We start from the raw sequence: 16,879 nt of genomic DNA on the forward strand, positions 1-16,879 counted from the left end.
TTTCAACAGTAAGTAATCTATTTCTCAGAAACATCTATTAACGTGATCTCTTCGTATGCAGCAACAAGTATATGACTCATATTCACATACTAAACGAATTCATCTCAATTAAACATAAATCAATAAGGAGTATTTAAAAACAAACTAATCCGAGCTCTCCACCTACCTCTTGCCCCATCTAAGTCTCGAGCGGTTGCACCCCAAAACGGAACCGTAAGACAGAGTTCGAGTAGTAGCCTGGATCGGCTAACAGGCGCTTACGTTCCATGAAGCTGTGCCAACCATACCCGGCATCGATGGTATCGAACGTACTCTCCGTGCACTGGATCACGTTCTTCTTGGGATCGGTGTGCAGCAGTTCGATGAAGTAGCGACACTTGGTGCGTGTTCCCTTTCGCATCACCACAAACACCTTCAGATTATTGTCCTGCAGGGTGAGCGCAAAAGGGTACACCCGAAGACACCACTGGCGCTCCATTTGGTCCACCAGATCGGGGGAATGGGTGGGATCGGGCGTTTTCTTCGGTACCTTCGAGACGCACATGTTGAAGTACATGATGCAGTATTTGCTGAAAGTTATTTAAAGTGTTTGAATTAGATCGCGCTTGAGGTAGGTATATTGAGAAGGTTATTTTTACCAATGAATATCTTTTCCGGTAACAGTCACCTGTTTTTCCAGATTGGCAACGGTGTCTCTGACCTTTTTGTAACGATTCTTGAGAAACCGATTCTCGGTGATAGCATTCAGAGGTCGCAGTCCAATCTTGATCGCAATTTCATTGTTATTGCAGATGAAATTCTCCACCTTTAACTGATCAATCGTGACGATCTCTTCCTCCTTGGGCGGACCATGAACGGTAAATGTCTTAGTAACAGTTTTGCGGATGTCTTTCGGGTGGGGAATTTCCACTAACATTTTATACGGATGTTCTGCCACGTCTTTTTCGTCCGGTGTGACCTTCACGAAGAGGGATTCATTTTTACGAATAAAAATGTTCCACATTGTATCACATGACGAGTTCATGTGTAATGGCCATCCAGCAAATGTCCCGTCAAAATTAGATATCGTGAACTTCTCCATCTGGTATGACGGCACCAACTCGCTAAAACGGATTGGATTAGTGTAATACATTAGTCAAACAAAACATTAAAAATAGAAAGTGTTATACGAGGAAGTTCGGGTAAACCATTTCGCGGTTGTTCTACACTGAATGAACCGAACAAAAGCGTGAATTTGAAGACGGCAAACCCCAATCGTTTCCGCGAATATTGTGCATATTGTCTGCAAAATGGGGCAAACCACCAAATAGTAAACCGCGGAATGGATTACCGCTAGATATCATACAACTGTATGGAATCAGTTTCAAGAAATTTGATTAACTACATACTTAGCATATTGTCTTTAATATAATGAATAGCATTAACCGTGAGTTAGTGCATGTTTCATATAGAATATTATAGATGGTTGAGATCATTCCTATAAGTCCTTGCGGCATCGTTTAGTAAATTTTTAAGCATCAATTCTTGTAGGAATAGTGACAATTATAATTATAATAAGATAAAAAGCTAATAATTCATCAAATTGGTGTCTTACCATCCAACATCTTCGAATTTTAGCACATTGAACCCTTTCGGTGAACATTCGGACATCAGCTCAGCGCACTGCTTGTAGACTGCCGGTTGGTGTTGGAAGAACTCCGCTGGACCCATTTTATCGACCATTGCCTGAAGAGCTGTTGTTAGTTTTTTCTTCTTGGCAGGAAACCCTGCCCGAGCCTCCAGTTTCCTCTTCCGATTGGTGGTCAAACGGGAGACGCTCATCTTTGCCTCCTCGCAAATGGCATCGATTTCGGCCAGAACGGCCTTCTCTGCGGACTGTATCAAGGCCAGATTCGTCTCGCACTGCAAAGCCTCCCGCTGTAGGACGCCCACTGTTTCCTCCAGGTGGACCAGCTTTTGCTGCGTTTCCAGGCGCTTCTCACGGAACACCGTCTCGAGGAAATCGATTTGGTGGCGCATGTGATCCGCACCGGTCAGAAAACAGTCCCCACAGATTATTACATTGCAGTTTAAGCAGTACAAGTTCATTTCCTTATTGTGCGACCAGCAGCGCTCTTGCTTCACCTTCATGGCTGCCGGATTTACCATTAATTGCGACTTACTTGGTTTGACATCCGGAAGCGCTTCGTTGGAACTAACGACGCTATTTTGATCACCGGGCTCAGAACTTTCTTGAACGTCATCAACGCTGATAACTTCCGGGATATCATCGGAGCAACACTCCACGATGTCATCAGATTTGGTGCAACTGGAGCAGATTCGAATTGACAGTAGCGACACAACGCTCACAAATTTTTTGACGCTATCTTCGGAAGAGGAGGCATCGGGATTCGGCTGAAAGCCAAAGCATTTTCCGCAAAAAATCCGCAAACAGTCCGAGCAGGAAACCGATAAAGAGGCCGACTTTTTACAGCCAAAACAAACTGGAACCGGTATAAGAGACATAGCTTCGGATATTATCGTAAATTCGCACAACTTTTCCTGATTTTTGAAAACCGTTGTTCAAAAATTGCCACAAACGCGATTCGCACGTGAAAAAATCAAAGATCGTTGAAGAGATCGACTGCGTACTTTGTTTACGAAGTACAAACACGCTCAGATCAAGCAAATCAAAATTAGGTATTTCGTTTTAAAACGAATTCGCGAAGTCGAAGCAAAATTCTTCATGAAAACAAATCCTACACGGAACCGCGAAACAACTCAATTTACGGTTCCTTTCACGGTTAGATGACTTTACCCATTAATGGGTACTGTGTTATTGTTGATATTATTCCGCCGTGAAAAAATTCACCCATTTTCTTCAAAAGCGCCACTACTCATTAAAATGGGTAGTGGCACTTTTTCAAGAAAATGGGTGAATTTTCACGGTGAATAATATCAACAATAGCACAGTACCCATTAATGGTAAACTCATCTAACCGTGTTCACTCAAATCCGCCCTTGCGTGCGAGAAGCCAAAAATAAGTAAAATGCTAAAAAATCCGTTGAGTACTTTCTCATTGAAAAACAATACAATTTATTGAAACATCACTATAAAACGCAATAAATTTACAATAGATTTTATTGTAAATGAGATAATAGAAATACATTAGAATGTATTGTTATGAACCATCCCGCTCGGAAATTTGTTCTAGACATCTCCGCGATATCTCTGAGACAAATGTTGAGTCTCCTAGATATTTTCTTCGATGTCTAGAACCTGTCACACCTCAAATCCGCCTCAAATGCAACAACCGTTTAAACCGGTGTCTACTTCAAATTTTAGACGAGTAAACCGTTTGAACCGAAAGGGATTTGACATATCAGTTCTCTTAGATAACGCAGAGAAATCTAAAAGACATGGGTACCACAGTTCTCTTAGATTTTCACTAGACATTATGGAGATACGGATCCCTCGATTCTTCTTATTTTTTTTATAAATATGTTTATATTACATTTCGAATTTGTAAAAAAAAAACATATTTAAAATGCATACATACAAAAAATATAATTGAAAAATTTCATTTTTTCTCTTTACATTTATTTTAGAAATAATAATATACATATATATATCGAGAATTGTGAGCGCTCGCATCTGGGAATCGCTGCATCATGTTCAATCAAATTGGTTATCCAGTTCCGGTACTCCGGTTCCATGGAAGGTGGACTGATTGTCTGGAACAGCGTAACCAGAAAGTGGTACCGAGTTTGAACTTGCTTGATCGGTGGGTCCAACGAAATGACAAAGAACATCTGTCGATTATCCTTGTGTGGAAGCAGGAAGAACCGCAACACCGGTGACGTGGGAATTTTGAAATCGTGTGTTTTACCGTGCAGCTTACCGGAAACTGGAACACCTTAATGTCATGGCGACCACGCGGCGTAAGACAATGAATCTCCCGGAAGATAACAATGGCATCGTAAGTGGCGGAAATGACCGAAGCTTGCTTCATGACCTGGTCCGGGGATACCTCGACCGGATCCGTTTCAGCCGACTCCGTCATAGGAATGTGGAAGCGCATCTCCATTAGGCTGACCGGTGCATCATCGTTCCGATGGAACTCCACGGTCACCTCGTTCTTGCCACTGTTGCACTGGGAAACGTGGCTCAGCGGAATCTCAATGTTGGTTCTGCTTTCCACATCGAATGACAGCACACTGCCCTTGAAGTGAATCGTTCCCCAATTCCAGCCTTGCGTTGGCAGTTCCTTCTCCAGCATGTCCAATCGGAAATTCATTCTTCATAAACACTCTCGATCCGTAGCTTCCCACAAATTTCAGTAGTTCAGGTCGATATCTAATGCGTTGATGTGCTCCACCTTTCCGGGTTTCTCGTTCTTGAATACGATGGCCGTGTCGGTCATCTTCTGCTTGCCGGGACACTGCAAAAATGAAAATCATGGGCATTGAATAAATTACAACTATTGATATTTAGAAAAATGACTGCTCTGGTTTTATTTTGATGACGGTTAATTTTCTTCCCCAATTTTGTTCAAATAATTTAATTTGGCCTAAACATTCTGAACATATGAGTGATAAAAGCAATATGGGTCACCTAATCGTTCCGAAAAGCGCTGAAAAGCTCCAAAATTTGCCATTTAAATGTGGTTGACTTATACTAAAGAGTGTTATCTTTCATATTACGTCGATGAATGATGAAAAATGTGTTTAAAAATTGTTGAAATGAACTTTTGAAAATGTGTTGTTTATAATGTGTGTTCTCGACTATACGGGGCAATCTTCTTCTTCTTCTTCTTCTTCTTATTGGCATTACATCCCCACACTGGGACAGAGCCGCCTCACAGCTTAGTGTTCATTAAGCACTTCCACAGTTATTAACTGCGAGGTTTCTAAGCCAGGTTACCATTTTTGCATTCATATATCATGAGGCTAACACGATGATACTTTTTTATGCCCAGGGAAGTCGAGACAATTTCCAATCCGAAAATTGCCTAGACCGGCACCGGGAATCGAACCCAGCCACCCTCAGCATGGTCTTGCTTTGTAGCCGCGCGTCTTACCGCACGGCTAAGGAGGGCCCCATACGGGGCAATATAGGCCACTAATTGAGGCAGTATGGACCACCCATCCAAAACGTTCTTTTGGGAGAGATCTCTCCCAAGACCTGAAACTTTGGAAGAAATTCTAGATTGAACCCAAAACAAATTTTAATTGGATACCCAGTTGGATTTTAAAATGTATCCTGACATGCCTTCAGAAATAATCGCGAAACCTATCTCTAATTCGGCACCAACATTTCAAAAGGGCAAAATTGCTTTTGTAAACAAGAGCTTTTTATGTGGCTGGTGGGCTAACTTGCGCTCACCTAAACGCAATTCAGCGCCATTTAATGAAAGAGGAGGATTCGAGTGCAGCAGCGACGTGAGAAGCTATTGTTTACAGAAACAGCTTCGCCCTTTTGAAATGTTGGTGCCGAATTCTAACATATACATTTACTATAAACATCCTAGCTATAAACTAAGAGTCTTATAAGACGCTTCGCCTTAAGTTCGGATTGAGTGAGTCCTTGTAATCCCATCCGATTCCAAACTTACCAATGAATGTTCCCGAACCCGTCATCTTCCTGTTGTTGATCACCTTCACCTTCACCAGCACTTCGTACACCGGCCCGGACAAGTGTGTCAGTGTGTCCTCATACTTTTCTTTCATCTCATCCTCCGGTAACTCAATACCTGCTTCCTCTTCCATATGTAACAGCGTAATCAGAAAGTTGTACTGAGTTTGACCTTGCTTGATCAGTGGGTCCAATGAAATGACAAAGAACATCAGTCGATTGTCTTTGTGCGGAAGCAGGAACAACCGGAACACCGATGACGTGGGAATTTTAAAATCGTGTGTTTTACCGTGCAGCTTACCGGAAACTGGAACACCTTAATGTCATGGCGACCACGCGGCGTAAGACAATGAATCTCCCGGAAGATGGCAATGGCATCGCAAGTGGCGGAAATGACCGAAGCTTGCTTCATGACCTGGTCCAGGGATACCTCGACCGGATCCGTTTCAGCCGACTCCGTCATAGGAATGTGGAAGCGCATCTCCATTAGACTGACCGGTGCATCATCATTCTGATAGAACTCCACGGTCACCTCGTACTTGCCACTGTTGCACTGGGAAACGTGACTCAGCGGAATCTCTATGTTGGTTCTACTTTCCACATCGAATGACAGCACACTGCCCTTGAAGTGAATCGTTCCCCAATTCCAGCCTCGCGTTGCCAGTTCCTTCTCCAGCATGTCCAATCGGAAATTCGGACATTCTTAACAAAGTCCGCAATTATCTGTTCGTCTCCCGTGAACCCAATAAACCTGTGCAGTAACTCATTCTTCATAAACACTCTCAATCCGTAGCTTCCCACAAATTTCTGTAGTTCAGGTCGATATCCGATGCGTTGATCTGCTGCACATTTCCGGGTTTCTCGTTCTTGAATACGATGGCCGCGTCGGTCATCTTCTGCTTGCCGGGACACTGCAAAAATGAAAATCATGGGTATTGAATAAATTACAACTATTGATATTTGGAAAAAAATTAAGGCTTTGGTTTTATTTTGATGACGGTTAATTTTCTTCCCCCAATTTTGTTCAAATAATTTAATTTGGCCTAAACATTCTGAACATATGATCCGAGACAAAAACTCAAATTAATTCACCTAGTAGCGTGATACTATCTTTTACGTGTCTTTGGCCAAGGTGCCTACTAGCCTGGTTTCTGGGTTGAACCACTTTCGAACGCAATTAGCAATCAGATAGGCCAAGCCCCTGTCAACTGCCACTTTTTGCGAGAAAGTCGAAACGATGACTAATGTTTTTATTAGCTTTTGTTTGCGCACACTGTAGGACTACGTTCAGATTATGAGCTATATCACTTGATATAGAGCATCTTGACATCAGTGTTTGTACATCTAGTTTTCACTGGAAATAATGCATATGGCATCTCATGTCAAGATTCGCTATATCAAGTGATATAGCTCATAATCTGAACGTACTATAGGGGTGATAAAAGCAATATGGGTCACCTAATCGTTCCGAAAAGCGCTGAAAAGCTCCAAAAATTGCCATTCAAATGTGGTTGACTTATACTAAAGAGTGTTATCTTTCATATTACGTCGATGAATGATGAAAAATGTGTTTAAAAATGGTTGAAATGAACTTTTGAAAATGTGTTGTTTATAATGTGTGTTCTCGACTATACGGGGCAATATAGGCCACTAATTGAGGCAGTATGGACCACCCATCCAAAACGTTATTTTGGGAGAGATCTCTCCCAAGACCTGAAACTTTGGAAGAAATTCTAGATTGAACCCAAAACAAATTTTAATTGGATACCCAGTTGGATTTTAAAATGTATCCTGACATGCCATCAGAAATAATCGCGAAACCTATCTCTAATTCGGCAAAATTGCTTTTGTAAACAAGAGCTTCTTATGTGGCTGGTGGGCTAACTTGCGCTCATCTATATGCAATTCAGCGCCATTTAATGAAAGAGGAGGATTCGAGTGCAGCAGCGACGTGAGAAGCTATTGTTTACAGAAACAGTTTCGCCCTTTTGAAATGTTGGTGCCGAATTCTAACATATACACTCAGAAATAGAAAAAACCTATAATAGTATAAAAATTAATCTTTTTTTATATTTGCAAAGTTTATTCTAGGCTTAGTTTAAAAAGTAATCTATTCAAAAATATAATATAATCTACCACCGAATAAGGCAACACTATTTTACTAATGCATTGATCGCCTTGTGATATTTATTGAAAGAGGTTGAAAGCACATTTTTTCCATCTACTGCAAACAATTGTTCATGTTCCTTCATCATTTAAAGTGGCGTTGGCTGGACCCGGATCTGTTCCCACATTATCAACTGCCACCGAATCAACGATAACCCACCATCTTTTGATATGTTTGATATACGATGTTTTAGAAGACGCAAAATAAAGGTAAGCTCAAAATGGTTTTCGACGAAATTATCGCTTATAGTGCTTATTTTTAGAAAACGACGCTTCCGGCACGTTGTTCGTTCCAATACGTTTCCGGTGGATCCGTAAGAACTAACTATGAAAAGGTTACGCTAAGTCACCAACGAAGGGTCAGGGAACATCTAACGCCAACCAGAAATGATCGTGGTGCCATCGGGTGCGATGCCAGCAGTCAGAAAATGGATCTGCGGCACTTTGACCAGAAAAATATAAATCGATCTTTTGTTTTGTTGCGTTGCCCACTCGGTTGCTCATATCGCCTCGAAACATTTTTTGTTTAAAAGTTTTAAGTATATAGTACATATTTTTGTATATCCTTGAATAATAAAATTTTTCTGAAATGTTTCAAAGCTGTTTGTTATTTTTGTAAACAGTAAAAAGTTCAAAACAAAAATAAAATTAGGCCGGCAAATACTAGTTTTAATATACTCGCTTTATACTATTGTCTTATAAATGAAAGTTATACTAATCAAGTATAGCCTGCACTTAAACGAAGACGGGGTCAACCAGGCGAATAGCGATTTAGAATGACTTTGAATCTATTTAGTATAGATTTTTCTCAGAGTGTACATTTACTATAAACATCCTAACTATAAACTAAGAGTCTTATAAGACGCTTCGCTTTAAGTTCGGATTGAGTGAGTCCTTGTAATCCCATCCGATTCCAAACTTACCAATGAATGTTCCCGAACCCGTCATCTTTCTGTTGTTGATCACCTTCACCTTCACCAGCACTTCGTACACCGGCCCGGACAAGTGTGTCAGTATGTCCTCATACTTTTCTTTCATCTCATCCTCCGAGAACGGTAACTCAATACATGTTTCCTCTTCCATATGTAACTGCGTAACCAGAAAGTGGTACTGAGTTTGACCTTGCTTGATCAGTGGGTCCAATGAAATGACAAAGAACATCAGTCGATTGTCTTTGTGCGGAAGCAGGAACAACCGGAACACCGATGACGTGGGAATTTTAAAATCGTGTGTTTAACCACAGACAAACAGACGTAACACTAGAGAAAATGCCATCGACCATGACTTCAACGATCAATTCGAATTTGATTGATTACGCAATTCACAACTAGAGGCGCCAGTGTCGTAATCCTTCGGGTTTGACATTTCACTCCAGCGCCTTCTGGTGACGATGTCATACGAAACATCGTTTCGTGTAACATGTTCGCCAGATGGTGGTAGATGAGTTGAGCGATGGATTTTTCAGAAAAAAGTTCAAGCTGTTACGTCTGTTTGTCTGTGGTTTAACCGTGCAGCTTACCGGAAACTGGAACACCTTAATGTCATGGCGACCACGCGGCGTAAGACAATGAATCTCCCGGAAGATAGCAATGGCATCGCAAGTGGCGGAAATGACCGAAGCTTGCTTCATGACCTGGTCCGGGGATACCTCGACCGGATCCGTTTCAGCCGACTCCGTCATAGGAATGTGGAAGCGCATCTCCATTAGACTGACCGGTGCATCATCGTTCTGATAGAACTCCACGGTCACCTCGTACTTGCCACTGTTGCACTGGGAAACGTGACTCAGCGGAATCTCAATGTTGGTTCTACTTTCCACATCGAATGACAGCACACTGCCCTTGAAGTGAATCGTTCCCCAATTCCAGCCTCGCGTTGGCAGTTCCTTCTCCAGCATGTCCAATCGGAAATTCGGATATTCTTAACAAAGTCCGCAATTATCTGTTCGTCTCCCGTGAACCCAATAAACCTGTACAGCAACTCATTCTTCATAAACACTCTCAATCCGTAGCTTCCAACAAATTTCTGTAGTTCAGGTCGATATCCGATGCGTTGGTCTGCTCCACCTTGCCGGGTTGCTCGTTCTTGAATACAATGGCCGCGTCGGTCATCTTCTGCTTGCCGGGACACTGCAAAATGAAAATCATGGGTATTGAATAAATTACAACTATTGATATTTGGAAAAAAAATAAGGCTTTGGTTTTATTTTGATGATGGTTAATTTTCTTCCCCCAATTTTGTTCAAATAATTTAATTTGGCCTAAACATTCTGAACATATGATCCGAGACAAAAACTCAAATTAATTCACCTAGTAGTATAATACTATCTTTCACGTGTCCTTGGCCAAGGTGCCTACTTGCCTGGTTTCTGGTTTGCACCACTTTCGAACGCAATTGGCAATCAAAATTGCCATTCAAATGTGGTTGACTTATACTAGAGAGTGTTATCTTTCATATTACGTCGATGAATGATGTAAAATGCGTTTAAAAATTGTTGGAATGCACTTTTGAAAATGTGTTGTTTATAATGTATATTCTCGACTTTACGGGAAAATATGGGCCACCAATTGGGGCAGTATGGACCACCCATTCAAAACGTTTTTTCGGGAGAGATCTCTCCCAAGACCTGAAACTTTAGAAGAAATTCCAGATTGAACTCAAAACAAATTTTAATTGGCTACCCAGTTGGATTTTAAAAAGTATCCTGATACGCCTTCAGAAATAACCGCGATATCTCTAATTCGGCACCAACATTTCAAAAGGGCAAAATTGCTTTTGTAAATAAGAGCTTCTTATGTGACTGGTGGGCTAATTTGCGCCCACCTATACGCAATTCAGCGCCATTTGATGAAAGAGGAGGATGCGAGTCCAGCAGCGACGTGAGAAGCTATTGTTTACAGAAACAGTTTCGCCCTTTTGAAATGTTGGTGCCGAATTCTAAGGGGCCCCATACACGCTCCGACATGTTGTACAACTTTGACTTCGCCTCCAGGAAATTTGGTTCGGTCGGAGTGAAGTCGGACCGTTTGTGGACAAGTTGTACGACTGTTGGATAGTGGTTCTTGCATAAAGCATTCAGTGCGAATTAGTGTTGCTTGATTTTGTAATGAGCGCGAGTGGTTCTCGCATAAAGTATTCAGTGTGACTTGGTGTTGCTTGAATTTGAAACGAGCGCGAGTGGTTCTTGCATAAAGCACTCAGTGCGAATTAGTGTTGCTTGATTTTGTAATGAGCGCGAGTGCTGCTCGCATAAATGGTCAGTGCGAATTAGTGTTGCTTGATTTTGTAATGAGCGCGAGTGCTGCTCGCATAAAGTATTCAGTGCGACTTGGTGTTGCTTGAATTTGAAACGAGCGCGAGTGGTTCTTGCATAAAGTGCTCAATGCGAATTAGTGTTGCTTGATTTTAAAACGAGCGCGAGTGGTCCTTGCACAAAGTATTCAGTGCGACTCAGTGTTGCTTGAATTTGAAACGAGCACGAGTGGTGCTCGCATAAAGTGCTCAATGCGAATTAGTGTTGCTTGATTTTAAAACGAGCGCGAGTGGTTCTTGCATAAAGTATTCAGTGCGACTTGGTGTTACTTGAATTTGAAACGAGCGCGAGTGGTTCTTGCATAAAGCACTCAGTGCGAATTAGTGTTGCTTGATTTTGTAATGAGCGCGAGTGGTTCTTGCATAAAGCACTCAGTGCGACTTAGTGTTGCTTGATTTTAAAATGAGCGCAAGTGGTTTTTGCATAAAAAAATCAGTGTGACTTGGTGTTGCTTGAATTTGAAACGAGCGCGAGTGGTTCTTGCATAAAGCACTCAGTGCGAATTAGTGTTGCTTGTATTTGTAATGAGCGCGAGTGCTGCTCGCATAAATGGTCAGTGCGAATTAGTGTTGCTTGATTTTAAAACGAGCGCGAGTGGTTCTTGCATAAAGTATTCAGTGTGACTTGGTGCTTGAATTTGAAACGAGCGCGAGTGTTTTTTGTATAAAGTATTCAGTGCAACTTGGTGTTGCTTGAATTTGAAACGAGCGCGAGTGGTTCTTGCATAAAGCACTCAGTGCGAATTAGTGTTGCTTGAATTTGAAACGAGCACGAGTGGTTCTTGTATAAAGCACTCAGTGCGAATTAGTGTTGCTTGATTTTAAAACGAGCGCAAGTGGTTCTTGCATAAAGTATTCAGTCAGACTTGGTGTTGCTTGAATTTGAAACGAGCGCGAGTGGTTCTTGCATAAAGTGCTCAATGCGAATTAGTGTTGCTTGATTTTAAAACGAGCGCGAGTGGTCCTTGCACAAAGTATTCAGTGCGACTTGGTGTTGCTTGAATTTGAAACGAGCGCGAGTGGTTCTTGCATAAAGCACTCAGTGCGAATTAGTGTTGCTTGTATTTGTAATGAGCGCGAGTGGTTCTTGCATAAAGTATTCAGTCCGACTTGGTGATGCTTGAATTTGAAACGTGCGCGAGTGGTTCTTGCATAAAGAGCTCAATGCGAATTAGTGTTGCTTGATTTTAAAACGAGCGCGACTGGTTTTTGCATAAAAAATTCAGTGTGACTTGGTGTTGCTTGAATTTGAAACGTGCGCGAGTGGTTCTTGCATAAAGAGCTCAATGCGAATTAGTGTTGCTTGATTTTAAAACGAGCGCGAGTGGTTTTTGCATAAAGTATTCAGTGTGACTTGGTGTTGCTTGATTTTAAAACGAGCGCGAGTGGTTCTTGCATAAAGTGCTCAATGCGAATTAGTGTTGCTTGATTTTAAAACGAGCGCGAGTGGTCCTTGCACAAAGTATTCAGTGCGACTTAGTGTTGCTTGAATTTGAAACGAGCGCAAGTGGTTCTTGCATAAAGTATTCAGTCTGACTTGGTGTTGCTTGAATTTGAAACGAGCGCGAGTGGTTCTTGCATAAAGAGCTCAATGCGAATTAGTGTTGCTTGATTTTAAAACGAGCGCGAGTGGTTTTTGTATAAAGTATTCAGTGCAACTTGGTGTTGCTTGAATTTGAAACGAGCGCGAGTGGTTCTTGCATAAAGTGCTCAATGCGAATTAGTGTTGCTTGATTTTAAAACGAGCGCAAGTGGTTCTTGCATAAAGTATTCAGTCTGACTTGGTGTTGCTTGAATTTGAAACGAGCGCGAGTGGTTCTTGCATAAAGCACTCAGTGCGAATTAGTGTTGCTTGATTTTGTAATGAGCGCGAGTGCTGCTCGCATAAAGTATTCAGCGTGACTTGGTGTTGCTTGAATTTGAAACGAGCGCGAGTGATTCTTGCATAAAGCACTCAGTGAGAATTAGTGTTGCTTGATTTTGTAATGAGCGCGAGTGCTGCTCGCATAAAGTATTCAGTGCGACTTGGTGTTGCTTGAATTTGAAACGAGCGCGAGTGGTTCTTACATAAAGTGCTCAATGCGAATTAGTGTGGCTTGATTTTAAAACGAGCGCGAGTGGTCCTTGCACAAAGTATTCAGTCCGACTTGGTGTTGCTTGAATTTGAAACGAGCACGAGTGGTGCTCGCATAAAGTGCTCAATGCGAATTAGTGTTGCTTGATTTTAAAACGAGCGCGAGTGGTTCTTGCATATAGTATTCAGTGTGACTTGGTGGTGCTTGAATTTGATACGAGCGCGAGTGGTTCTTGCATAAAGTGCTCAATGCGAATTAGTGTTACGCGAGTGGTTCTTGCATAAAGCATTCAGTGCGAATTAGTGTTGCTTGATTTTGTAATGAGCGCGAGTGCTGCTCGCATAAATGGTCAGTGCGAATTAGTGTTGCTTGATTTTGTAATGAGCGCGAGTGCTGCTCGCATAAATGCACAGAAAGAAAAATCATTAATAACATTAAAAAAACCATTGGTAATTTTAAAAATTTGCGTTGGTTCTTTTTCGCAGAGAGTTGCATAGGTTCAAAATAAAAGTACGCCAACTTTTGCAACAATCATGGTTCAAAAGTGACATGCCGCTCTAAAATTAAAAGTTTGAACATTCAAAACTAAATTGCCGAACTGTCAAATGAAAATGTTTACACTAATTCAGAAAAGACTCGTACCCTTTATCCCTCCATTTTAAAAACAAATAAATAAATCGCAATGATAAACTTATAGTTTTTATAACCCATTTTATAGAAAGCTCAAATGACAGGAGACCTAACACTAATAAATAAAGGAAATTCGTTCTAGCTATCAATTTTTCTGGCGTATATATTACTTTGCACATGGAACAACTCTTAATTGAAGTAGCCAGTATTCTTACTGCTCAATTCCTTGAAATCCATTCTTATGAAAGAACTTACCTATATATTCAGCGACATTCACTCAATTTAGCCAAAACAATTGGCTCAAGGATGTTGGAAACAACGACGAACAAAGTACCTAGCCTAGACCAACTGCATTTGGTGCTGATGCTCGTTAAAAAGCGCAACGTCAAAAGGGCAATTTGGGCACATCCTAAACATCCTACGGGGTTTCAGTTGAACGTCCGATGAACACCCTATTTCCATCTTTGCTTGTTTCGATTAAACTAAAATCCACCGAAGGTTTCGTATGCTGTAAGACAGCATGACAGCGGAAAACCGCTTCCTCCAGAGGACCAGGCATGTTAATCGACATTGGACTTTTCGTATAGACCATATATTTATCGAACGCATCCAGTCCCACTTCAAATGCGTAAGGTTTCACCTGCCGGTTGGTCATGGCCCTTGGTCCTTTACAGCTTGTCTGCGCCAATCTGGGACAGGAAGAAGGTTGATCTTTTATGCCATTTACGCCGACCAACAGGCGATTTATTCGTTCCTGTTGTACGTACTGCTCCCAGAAACGGTTCAAGGACACTTGTCCACAGGGACGATCGGCGTATAGTGACCAATTTGCAATGCGGCGGCTTCCACTTTTTTCGCGGGTAGAAACGGTTGAACACTCGCGATCGTGATGAGATTTTTTCTTTTATTTATCACAATCGAAGGATGCGAAAACAAAACGAAAAAATTGCTGTCATATTTTTGATTCCGTCCGAACTATGGGAATGTGTTAAATAACCTCGTGACCAAAAACCAAAATAACTAAATTAAAAATAAATAATAATAAATGAAAAATAAATAATTTCTTTATCTAAATGAACCATTATTGATCAAATTAAATCCAAAACTTTTAGATTTGTTGGTCAAGGTGGATTTAATGTCGAGCCGTAACGCCGTGACGAATCCTGACTTTGCCAGTGAAGCGAATTGTAACAGTTCAAAATAAATATGTCAACCAAATGCTTTACATGCACAATTGGAACGAGCTGAAATATTTTAAAACAGCATTTCCGTTTGCTGATTTTTTCATATATATTTGATCAATAAGGCAACCATGTTAATTAATGCCTTATTTTGTAGAAACAAAATGCTCAATACTTTAGATTTTTCCCAGCATATGTTGCTACTTAAAATATTAAGAATAAAATGAAAGGTTTTTGCCACTTATTATACCAATGTCCCTGCGATGTTAAAAAAGTAAGTGTTTGGTGGACCGATTTGATAATTTGATTTCTACAATTATTGTTTTGAAAAGAAGAACTTTTAAATTTACAATCTGGATCGGAGAGAATGAGTTTCAGTAAAATATTTTACTTTTGTTTTTAAGAAAAAAAAAATGCACTTTTTAAACACAAAGTGCATTCTATTTGATGAAACAACGTTTGTTTTTTCTGTGTAGGATTGCTACTCCTAGACTTCATCTCATAGTTGTTGATGATTCTTATGTTTGTGATTTTTTCTGCAGTAAGCATGCATCTTAGGGAGATGGTAATGTTTTTATTTTAACAGTTCAAGTTTTTCCATACAATCATCAGTCAATTATGAAAAAACCCTGATTAATCGACCTAGCGGTAAGGGTGGCTTGCGCGTGCAATATAGAGATAGTATTTTGGCCATTACTCTTGAGCCCATAGTCCGATCTGGCCAATTTTCAATAGGAAACAATGGTAGAGTATTCTGCGTCGAATGCAACTTGTTGCGAGTAAATCGGTTAAGGATATGTGCCTAAAAATGAGTGACATTTTTTACTCAATTTTTCTATAAAAAGTAGTATTTTGGCCATAACTTTGAGCCCATAGTCCGATCTGACCAATTTTCAATAGGAAACAATGGCAGAGTATCGAGTCGAATGCAACTTGTTGCGAGTAAATCGATTAAGGATAAGTGCATGAAAAATGAGTGACATTTTTTTCTGTGAAAAAGTGGTATTTTGGCCATAACTTCCGAGCCCATAGTCCGATCTGACCAATTTTCAATAGGAAACAATGGCAGAATGTCCTGCGTCGAATGCAACTTGTAAATGTGAGTAAATCGGTGCTTGAAAAATGAGAGACATTTTTTTTAGGGTGGGTGCGCACAGACACACGAACATCACCTCAATTCGTCGAGCTGAGTCGATCGGTATATAACACTATGGGTCTCCGGGCCTTCTATAAAAAGTTTGTTTTTGGAGCGATCATATAGCCTTTACCGTATACTTAGTATACGAGAAAGGCAAAACCTGAACTTTAACTGTTTCCAACAACTAGTTTTCGAGAAATGAAGGTTTTAAAATAGGTGGGCGAAAACTGGGGGGAGGGCGATTTCTGGGTGTCTTACCCTACGCTTTTTCTACCGAAGTTAATTTTTTCTTGCGTGAGCGTTTTAGTAAAAAGTTACTAACCTTGCTTTTGAGCTTGTGCAGGAAAATGGACAAAAAATACAATTCGTAACTTTCCACTTTGCGATTATAAATATTATTTTTCACGCGAATTTTACACTACCGTTCACTTTTTTTCCCGAACACGCGCGACCGAAGCGAGTCAAACAGAAGAAAGTAATGATGGCGGCCGTGGCAATTGAACAGCCTTTGAACCGCACAGCAGTGCCAGTATTAGAGTGTACCGGTAGATACACACACACACAAGATGAAATTGAAGCTTGGCTAAGATGGTTTGCCTCTTATTCAGGTAGATTCCTGTTCGCTTTTAGACTTCCTTCCGTGCGGGATTCATTAAATTGTAAATGAAGTTTTCGCATTAGAACGTACGGGTTGTTAAGTATCGTAACTATACAAAATCTGAGATTTTTTCATACACTTTTTTTTGTCAAACAATAGAGTGTA

At 40.8% G+C, this 16,879-nt stretch overlaps 3 protein-coding genes across 5 annotated transcripts; all 3 read right to left on the reverse strand.

Annotated features, from left to right (window-relative positions):
* On the reverse strand, window positions 1-2,626 carry LOC134217225 (uncharacterized). The gene is made up of 3 exons (XM_062695997.1): window positions 1,595-2,626; window positions 639-1,103; window positions 1-569 (listed from the first exon to the last, which is right to left on the reverse strand). Exons 1-3 carry the CDS (start codon window positions 2,503-2,505, stop codon window positions 179-181), a joined length of 1,767 nt encoding a protein of 588 aa, XP_062551981.1. The 5' UTR covers window positions 2,506-2,626; the 3' UTR covers window positions 1-178.
* A 911-nt stretch (window positions 2,627-3,537) lies between these two features.
* Window positions 3,538-9,013, reverse strand: LOC134217226 (FACT complex subunit Ssrp1-like). 3 transcript variants are annotated; one of them, XM_062696001.1, is made up of 3 exons: window positions 8,704-9,013; window positions 5,595-6,525; window positions 3,538-4,421 (listed from the first exon to the last, which is right to left on the reverse strand). In XM_062696001.1, the coding sequence occupies exons 2-3, from the start codon at window positions 5,824-5,826 to the stop codon at window positions 4,159-4,161; spliced, it is 495 nt and encodes a 164-aa protein (XP_062551985.1). In that variant the 5' UTR covers window positions 5,827-6,525; window positions 8,704-9,013; the 3' UTR covers window positions 3,538-4,158. The 3 variants fall into 3 exon arrangements, with proteins under 3 accessions (XP_062551985.1, XP_062551982.1, XP_062551984.1); XM_062695998.1 differs by lacking the exon at window positions 8,704-9,013 and having other exon boundaries at window positions 3,543-4,421; window positions 5,595-6,780; XM_062696000.1 differs by lacking the exons at window positions 5,595-6,525; window positions 8,704-9,013 and adding an exon at window positions 4,595-4,614 and having other exon boundaries at window positions 3,543-4,421.
* Window positions 6,397-16,613, reverse strand: LOC134210109 (FACT complex subunit Ssrp1-like). The gene is made up of 4 exons (XM_062686129.1): window positions 16,439-16,613; window positions 9,266-9,909; window positions 8,753-8,952; window positions 6,397-6,525 (listed from the first exon to the last, which is right to left on the reverse strand). The coding sequence occupies exons 2-4, from the start codon at window positions 9,675-9,677 to the stop codon at window positions 6,397-6,399; spliced, it is 741 nt and encodes a 246-aa protein (XP_062542113.1). The 5' UTR covers window positions 9,678-9,909; window positions 16,439-16,613.
* Window positions 16,614-16,879: the final 266 nt, after the last annotated feature.

This window comes from Armigeres subalbatus, chromosome 2 (genome assembly GCF_024139115.2).
Source record: "Armigeres subalbatus isolate Guangzhou_Male chromosome 2, GZ_Asu_2, whole genome shotgun sequence".
Taxonomy (NCBI): domain Eukaryota; kingdom Metazoa; phylum Arthropoda; class Insecta; order Diptera; family Culicidae; genus Armigeres; species Armigeres subalbatus.

Excerpts from the sequence above, each read along its gene's own strand:
- LOC134217225 (XM_062695997.1), bottom strand. The coding sequence starts at position 2,505 with ATGTCTCTTATACCGGTTCCAGTTTGTTTTGGCTGTAAAAAGTCGGCC. Across the intron at positions 1,104-1,594 it reads AAATTCGAAGATGTTGGATG|CGAGTTGGTGCCGTCATACC; the intron begins GTAAGACACCAA and ends AATCCGTTTTAG. Across the intron at positions 570-638 it reads ACCGGAAAAGATATTCATTG|CAAATACTGCATCATGTACT; the intron begins GTAAAAATAACC and ends AATAACTTTCAG.
- LOC134217226 (XM_062695998.1), bottom strand. The coding sequence starts at position 4,277 with ATGAATTTCCGATTGGACATGCTGGAGAAGGAACTGCCAACGCAAGGC.
- LOC134210109 (XM_062686129.1), bottom strand. The coding sequence starts at position 9,677 with ATGCTGGAGAAGGAACTGCCAACGCGAGGCTGGAATTGGGGAACGATT. Across the intron at positions 8,953-9,265 it reads TAAACCACAGACAAACAGAC|ACAATCGACTGATGTTCTTT; the intron begins GTAACAGCTTGA and ends TTCCGCACAAAG. Across the intron at positions 6,526-8,752 it reads TGTACGAAGTGCTGGTGAAG|TGTCCCGGCAAGCAGAAGAT; the intron begins GTGAAGGTGATC and ends TCATTTTTGCAG.